We start from the raw sequence: 8,688 nt of genomic DNA on the forward strand, positions 1-8,688 counted from the left end.
TATTGTTCTGGTGAGTAGCTAAACAAACATACAGGTACAAAAACACAGGTGTCTTTCCTAAAAAGCGTTTTAACAATACCTGTCGACTCTTCATACCTATAGTGTTTGCAGAACAGACCAATGCTCACTTATCCCTGCTGACCACGCAAAATAAAGAGTGAGGGATAACATGTTCAAAGCATAAATGTAATAGTATGTGGAAGTACCTCTGAGTTGTCCAGTTAAAAGGATTTGATGAAACGTCTGCTAAATAAACAATTCCAAACAATGGTAATGAGAAGCTGTATCAGAGAGGAAGAGAAGGATACCCATTGTTGAGTGGGATCCATATCTGAGAAATATAAAATGTGGGTAGTGCAGTTAAGGCTCCTTCTGCTTGTCTGACCTACATAGGCAGCTTGCCTCTCACATCTCATCTCAACACAGCTCATCTCTAACCATCACAGGCCTGCATGTGCACACGCGCAAAGACACACATTACACACACCCTTTAACCATCACTCTGGAGTCTCTATTCATTCACTGCCTCCCTTTAACTCTCTCACTCTTTTCCGATCCCTGCTCCCCACCCTTTTGGTCCCAACTGGCATCTTTGTGTTGCTAAGTGCAAGCAAAACCGATTTAAAAAAAAAAGGAAAAAAACTATAAAAATACTGTGCTATAGTAACGATGAGACAAAATAAATACTGTGTAGCTGTTCACATATTAAGTCTGATAGTGGGTAGTAAGATGTTACCGACCTGGTTCTGTGGCAGTGGGGGTTGGCTCTGAGCATCAGGTGCCTGGCCCTGACTGTCATTGCCCCCCACCGGAGAGCCACGCGTGGTGGCCGTCATGCTCGCCACAGGGCAGATCTTGGCAATCTTGGCCTCTTAGGGAGCGCTGGCCAGGAGGGAAATTACAGCCACCTCAGCTGTATAGCAGAGGGAAGAGAGCCCGAACACACGAGAGAGGGTCGCAAGCACCTGGAGATCTGGTTGTCCCGCTGAGACCATTGCATAACCTGGTGAATGGAAGAAGATCAAAGGTCACATTTGTAGCTGCTTAAGGATCTTTTAATACTTCTGAAAAGAACGGTATTTTTAGACGTTTATATATAATCAACTGCAGTGGGGTGCAACATCTATATCTCTTACCTAAGGGCGAAGGATAAGTTAAAACAGCACATCATGATTTTTTCACTATAATGATAATTATGATTTTATCACAATAAATTTTTCTGCTTGAGAACATAGCCCTTAAAGAAAAACATAATCGAGCATTAAGGACAAACAGTATTTCTGAGCAGATTTTTATCTGTTAGGCTTTGTCAAGCACAATTAAAATAGAATACATTTGAGATGATGTAAATTTGTCTCAGACAAAAAAATATTCTTGTTGATAAACAGTTTCAGGCACAATGTTATCAAGTTAAACATTTACACGCGTCTTTACATAAAAACCCTGGTTAATATTAAGGCTTATGTTTTAATTAAATAGAAAATAGCTGGACAAGTATAAGCTCATGTGAACTCTAACATATTGCTATAAAGGTTTTTACTTCCTACTACAAAAACATTAGGTTATTTATTTACATGACAAGGTACTCTGAAACACTAAAATGTATGATAAAATATACTCAAATATATCTGACTACAACAGAGAAGGAACTTCATACTGTTTTCAATCTGAAATATGGAAATAATTCAAAACAATCCAACATTCCACCTAATGTAACATCAGGATACTGGAGCTACAAAACAAATGGTTACATATCATATCACGTACCATAACCTTAATGAGGAAGTCAGTGTATAGGGATGGGTACTTTTCACATTTTAAGCGACACGGTACAAATGCCCGGTACCTGGGAATTGGTATTGTAGTCAACGGTACCAATTTTCAGTACTTTTGTGTACCGGTATGTTTATGTGGTAACAAATTTATTTCTCAGTATATAAACTTCAATGAATATATCAAAACAACATCCAGCTGTTTGTATTGTAACATCTCAGTTGCTTTAAACATTTGTTCTTCAATGTTTCTGGCTGCAGACGACAAGTCGCTAACGAATCCAGGTGTGCTAACGGTGCTGGAGTTGTAGCCGTAGATCTGAGGCTGACGAAAACTCTTCAGCCTTCAGAAAATTCTGGTGCTTAACCAGGAGCTTCCTCAGATTAGAAGTATTCCCGCCGCTGGCCTTGCACTTCGCGTCACAAATACTGCAGCCAGCGTAACCTGCATCGCATTTTGAAAAGTAGACCCACACTTTCGAGTGCTTTCCATCAGCCATGTTTTGTTGACGGTACCAGTGGTTACTGACATCATTATGCTCTTGTGCGTGTAATGCTGTGTTCATGTGTCCGGCATGGAAAAATCGCCCACTACTCCACTCCCTCAGTGTAAACATTATGCATTTAAGGACCAAATCATGGTACCGTTTGAGTTTATGTGAATAGGTACTCAGTAGTACAGACGGAATTGGGTCAGTACCTATAAAAGTACTGAATTCGGTAACCTTCCCTAGCGATGTCAGTAATATAATACTGACGTCATGTCAAAATTTGCTGCAACAGTGTAATATATAACGGCACAAACGCAGGAACACATTCTGAGAAAAGTCTTAACACTTTCCTTTTTTAATCAGTTTTGGAGGTTTGTAATAGGATCTGTAAAGCCCACACATTACCAGATAAACAGGGTTAAACATTGCTAATACTCAAGGTTTTGAACAGGATTTATTTCCTTCTATGTAAAAGGACAGAATTAGAAATAATCTGGGAACTGTTATTGTCCAACAGCTGTCATTTACATGTGCTGACTGAAGTGAGGATTGAAATCTTTAAATATTGTTCAAATGTACCATTAAATGGCCCATTAAAGACCCTGAACCCCAAATGCTTCATATCAAATAGTTTCGCTACTGCGTAAGATGACTGGGCACATACAAAACTGTGCTGTTTACAGCAGGTCAATTGTCTGATCAAACAACCACATTATGACATTCAGCCAGGTTATGCTTGGCAATATGTTTCCCTTTCATACATCTAGGCAACTAACTAGTGAGTTAGAGAGTTTAAAAGTAAACTAAACCATGTAAAAATGTAAATAATTTGCATCTCGTGGCCATAAAGTGCTCGCAAAATTGCCCTTTGATTTTGTCACTCAAAGTTGTCACGATGCTGTCTTTATTAGGAGAAAGGACTATACAAATCAGCTAAAAATCTCAGTTCATTAGTTTTATATTAACAAAGATCCACAAGACAGGATCCAATTATTTCAATTTTAATTTATCATACTGCCCTGGCTCTGGTGATCCTTCTGCCCAGGAGAACCAAGAGTTTATCAGATCAACACGCAAATGCAAAAACAAAACAAAATAAAAAAATAAAATAAAGATGCTGACACAATAAATATACGGAAAACACAACCAGAAAAAGGACAATGATTAAAAGTATAACTGCTGCAGCTTCTGCCTGTCTTTTATTAAGAAATATATTTTTACTTTTAAAATTGACCTATTGAAAGACTGTGCTCTAGTACTTAGGAAGTGAAACTAGAGTGTGTTCAACTATACAGGTGTGCTTCAGCCCATTCATTGCTAGTTGTTTGTTCTGTAGAGACAGAAGGCCATCTGTCCACATTAGAGACCCTGCAGGCAAACTCTGCAGTGGTAGGAGTTTAGGTTATTTGAGTGAAAGTATTTAACTGCTAGCTACCCGTTCAAATGAAGAAGGGTTATTTTTGTGACACACAATGAAAACACATTTTATGTTTTATGCTTCACTAAAGTGACACAGAAACATGTTAAATTTAACAGCTATGACAGCCATCATATTGGGTGTCCCATCCGACTTTGTGACCTGATCAGGGTTCAAAGTCTCTCATACGTCATAAAAGTCAACTAGCCTATATTGGATCAGAAACTATATAAAGTGAGAGAGTAATGCAAAGATTTCAAGAAAAAAAAAAAATTGTTAAAGCACATGCAAGATATGGACATTTCAATAACTATTTATATTAACCACTCATTAGAATACTCATCCACAAAGAAAAATGGACTGATATGTAATGGTTTAAGTACATGGGAATATATATATTCTTTTACATGTACAAAATGGAGATAAGTGAGGTCAAAATGGCAGCAAATGGTATGAAATAAGGATAAAAACTGTTTAAGAGGCAAAGTGTCTAGGTGCTAATAAATGTTGTCAAGACAAACCCAACAGTTTGTCATGCTTACTACCAGTTAAATACACACATTTTACAATTTAATTTGATCAACCAATTTCTTTCACCCTTGGAAAATGCTCCAATACTGCTCTATGAATGCAGTGGTATATGGAAAGGTTTGTGTTGTGTTTCTAAAAAAATTATGTCAACATAGAAATTCTTGAGATCAGTGCAGATAACTAGACAGTAGTAGTGCTGCCCAATTTTATAAACATACCAAATATATATTTAAGCATTATTGGTTGCATTGTCTTTTATAGATATTTTACTTATTTGTTATAAGGGTTTGAAGTTAATATTACAGTTCAGAAATACCTGTCACCTCAGTGCATCTTTTTAGAAAGTGTTAAACAGGGTATAATACATAGTTTATGCAATCCAAACATGCATAAAAACTTATGGAGAATTTAGGTCATAAACTAAGGCGCAAAGCTGGCTTCTAAATGTTAGCTCTTGAGTTATTTACAGGCATGGTTGATGGATAAATCGGTCGGACAAAGTTGTCATATTTCTCTTTTAGTTTCTTCAAAACTGAACGATCGAAAGGTATAACAGGTACGGAGCAATACTGCGTAATTAGTGCAACCAACAAGCATTAACACCTGATAGTTTTGGTAGTTAATGCCGGCTCCTGTGGTTAGGTTCGGCTGGAAGGCGATCCGCCCAGACAGCACAGCATTGAGGCGGCGAAGGCCTTGTCGTCCAAAGCCCACTGCGCTGTCATATTCAGGCCTCGGCGTCCGTTTTGGGCCTTGAAGAAACATTCGCCCTGCAAATATGTGCTCCAATGGCTGACGATCTTAAATACACGCCGAGGCTACTTCAAAAATGAAATCCCTGATTACCCACAATTACTTGACACCCGGTTCTTGCCGACTATGTAACAGGATCGCCATTTGCAATGAGCGACGGTAACGAGAGCCAATCTAGACTGTTAATGTTAGCCAAATGTTAGCTAGCGAGTAAACATATTTAAATACAAATACCTAGGCAGATTACTGACATGACTATATATGCTAGCATTCAAGCAATATAATACCACCGCTCCATTGACTTAACGCGAGTCTGCAAGCATTTCAATATTACGAATAAGTTAGCTAACTATCCTTGCAAATGATAGTGACAGGGGAGGCGTCTATTTCCTGAAATCCAACTGTGTTCTGATACGTATTCCTAAAGTTAGAGCCAGGATATAACATTCAAAAATATAGCATACAAGCGGCTTTAAAGGTAATCAATGTTGATAATAGTATTACATGCAGAAAGCAATTGCGAAGTACCATCTTCAAACGAAACTGGATGGTATGTTCATGCCGCTAACTTGTAAACACGGGACGTTTAAAGGAAATGCTTCTTATCAGAGTGTAGACAGTATCGAGGTCCTTTTGCGGATAGCTAACGTTAGCTTTGACTCAGTAAATTTAGAGACATATTAAATAAGTCCGTGCGTTAAATTGCATTCACATTGACGTATTCAGAGACTTGGTGGCTAACAGAGAAGGCAACAATAGCAATTGAGAAATAATATGACCAAATGCAGCAATGTTACCTTGCACACAGCACCAGCTGACGCTAATGTTAGCTGGCTAACAATCAGCAGTCAACAGACCGTGCTAAGCAGCTAACAACTCACCAGGAATTTGATATGACTTCCCTTCTATTCACGGGATACGTCCAGTCTCCAGCGATTGTGTCGTCGTATATTACATAAACGCGGCCTATATCAGTGGCAGTTTCGCAGGGCACTAAGCCTGTTACTAGAAAAATCTAATTCCTACGTTTTTTCCTCCGCTTCTGGGTGTTTTTCCTGCGTCACCGGCGCGGTAACAGCCCCCTAACTATATCTAGTCCGGTTTCTGGGGCTTGTCACCTCGGTCCCAGCAGTCACTCACAACTTGAATCAGCTCAACATGGCGGAAGCGCAGTCCGACACAAACGCTTCTAGGTAAAACAGGCCAGACTGCTGTGTAAACTCCGACACTCCGGCGATGTCTGTGAGCTGGTTTGCATCAAAACCCCGACAAGCTCTGCTTAACACAACACCCGTTGAATGGAAGGGCATAAAACCCCACTCAATTCCGATAAGTGACTCCAGCTCCAGTTATTAAATCCATTCCCGATTTTCACTGAGAACAGACAGAAACAGATGATCAGCTGTGGTACCTTACTACAACGCCCCCTATGGGTCTTACATGAAAACGTAGGTTTTTGTTAGCTTCTTTTTAAGGATAGAAAACCATCAAGTAACCCCAAATATGTAGTGCATAATATAGGACAATAAAACAAATAAACAAAAAGATTATATTTACTTTGATTGCAATTAAATAAGAAACAATTAAATGTATTGAGTAAACGTATTCCTAATAATTTACAGGTGTCAATAATTTTGAAATACACAACTGAATATTTAAGTTCATTACTTAAATCAAAGGCTCACAACATTGAAATTATATAGATGTATTCCATGTTTGTATAGTCTTCTATGGTTCTATTGACGCTTTGCACAATGAAATACATTAAACAGTCGCTGTGACATCTTTAATTAGTATTTAATATAAGTATTTTTTCAGACTAGTTATTTTCACCAGTATTGTTAGCTCCATTCAGTCATTTTTGTGGAGTACGGCTGACAAAAAAACACCTAATTTTTTATGTGCTGCAGCACACAACTGTAAATTGATTCATCAAATGGTGAATTTCTTTTTATGAATAAAATATTGTTATAAATTACATGTTATTATAGTGTATGTAATAAATCATTTATGTATTTGTTGTTTAATTTAAGTAATAATTATATCACTTCTTGAAATGTTGCACTTTTGGACCTCTATAACAGCTCTATTATTGTGTGTTAAGCAATATCAAGCTAGAATTTCATTTGAAAAAGGAAAACAAGAAAGATTATGGTTTTAATCATTATCAGTCAACAAACATTTGAAGATCACATAGATTTGATCTCATCTCATGGTCCTTTCCCATTTTTCCATAGTGCTTCTTTTAGAGACCCTTTGTGGCTCCATATTTGTTTTTGGTCATTTATTTTTAAATATAAAACTTCAACATCACATTAAGATCCTACAACTGATTTCACCATTAAAAAAAGGATTTTGGGGGCACCGGTGGCTTTGAATCAAAAATGTATAAACAGGTTTGGTGCAAAGAGTGAAGGGAAGCCCATGTAACAAATGATTCAGGCTGGGAGATTAACCTGAAATTGTGTTGAAGACTGACAGCCTCAGTCGATGAAGCCGTTTCACTGTTATTCCAATATCATTGACACGTTAGGATTAATGGGAGTACTGATATTGGTAACATCAATGTTAATCAAGCCTTTATAGCAAGGGTTTTCTTTCTTAGAAATACAGGGGACTTTCAACCTCATTACTATGACGTTTAGAATCCACAGTATTTATTATCAGTCACTACTACTTCGCGGGCTTACATAAGCTGACCAGAGAATTAGAAAGCATTAAGCGATTTCATTTCAGTTATCAAATATTTGAGTGCTCTACAAATGGAAATCCTACAGAAAAGATTGAGTGCATTAAATTAAAAGGATTAATTTATCTATTAACAGTCCAAGCTATACTCACCAACGCTTGTTTAATCACTTCTTAACACAAAGAATGAATTAGCAAAATTACATACCAGCAACTCAATGCATTTAGCTATGTAGAGGTGGTAAAGATAACTCAGTGAAGAAAGTCTGACTCTGACGGGATGGTTTGAATAATTTAGAAAGTGCTGATCGACTAGGATTTTCACATACACACAACCAACTTTTGGGTTTAAAGAGAATGGTCTGCAGTAGTTGTGTGAAACTAAATGTTTTGTTGATGTCAGAGGTCAAAGTGAATGGGTACACTTGTTCCAAATGGTCAAAAAGTCAACAGTAACTCAAATAACCCCTCATTACAAGGAAGGTATAACAAATACCATCTCTCAACACCCAACTCGCTGAATGTTAAAGGAAAGGGGCACATGGGGGGGAACTCCTCTCAGCTAAGAACAGGAAACTGAGTCTACCAGGCTCACCGAAATGAGACAATAACACACTAAAAACGTTGCTCAGCCCAATAAGTCTCAATAAGTGAACATATCATCCTGGTGGTGGTAAAATGTTGTAGGAGTTTTCTTGGGAAACTGGGTCTCTTTGTACCAGTTGAGCATCATTCAACACCACAGCCTGAGTATTGCTGCTAACCATGTCCACCATTTTATTAATTTAGTAAATAGTTCAAATAATTATGTATTTTCCAACTGAACAATGAATAGTGTATTCCTGTCATTCTTTTTTACACAGTACAAAATTAAAGCTTACTGGTTGATTAAAAGGTTATTAAAAGATTTGAGACTGATAGGAAAAGTATTATAAGTTATACAAGACTGCTAAGAGTTTATACATAAATCATGTTAAATAGCCCCTATGCCATGTCAGTTGTTCGTTCACATGTTAACTATTTATGAGTCTTTTCC

The 8,688-nt window shown here is 37.6% G+C and overlaps 1 protein-coding gene across 1 annotated transcript in view; it reads right to left on the reverse strand.

The window, feature by feature from the left end:
• The window catches only part of usp9 (ubiquitin specific peptidase 9), a 39,064-nt gene extending 32,810 nt beyond the window's left edge, over window positions 1-6,254 (reverse strand). The window contains exons 1-2 of the mRNA XM_047370132.1: window positions 5,846-6,254; window positions 741-1,003 (exon numbers count right to left, since the gene is read on the reverse strand). Of these exons, the coding sequence (XP_047226088.1) occupies window positions 741-836 (96 nt within the window). The 5' untranslated portion in view covers window positions 837-1,003; window positions 5,846-6,254. The remainder of the gene's footprint in view (window positions 1-740; window positions 1,004-5,845) is intronic.
• Window positions 6,255-8,688: the final 2,434 nt, after the last annotated feature.

Source organism: Girardinichthys multiradiatus, chromosome 7 (assembly GCF_021462225.1).
Source record: "Girardinichthys multiradiatus isolate DD_20200921_A chromosome 7, DD_fGirMul_XY1, whole genome shotgun sequence".
Taxonomy (NCBI): domain Eukaryota; kingdom Metazoa; phylum Chordata; class Actinopteri; order Cyprinodontiformes; family Goodeidae; genus Girardinichthys; species Girardinichthys multiradiatus.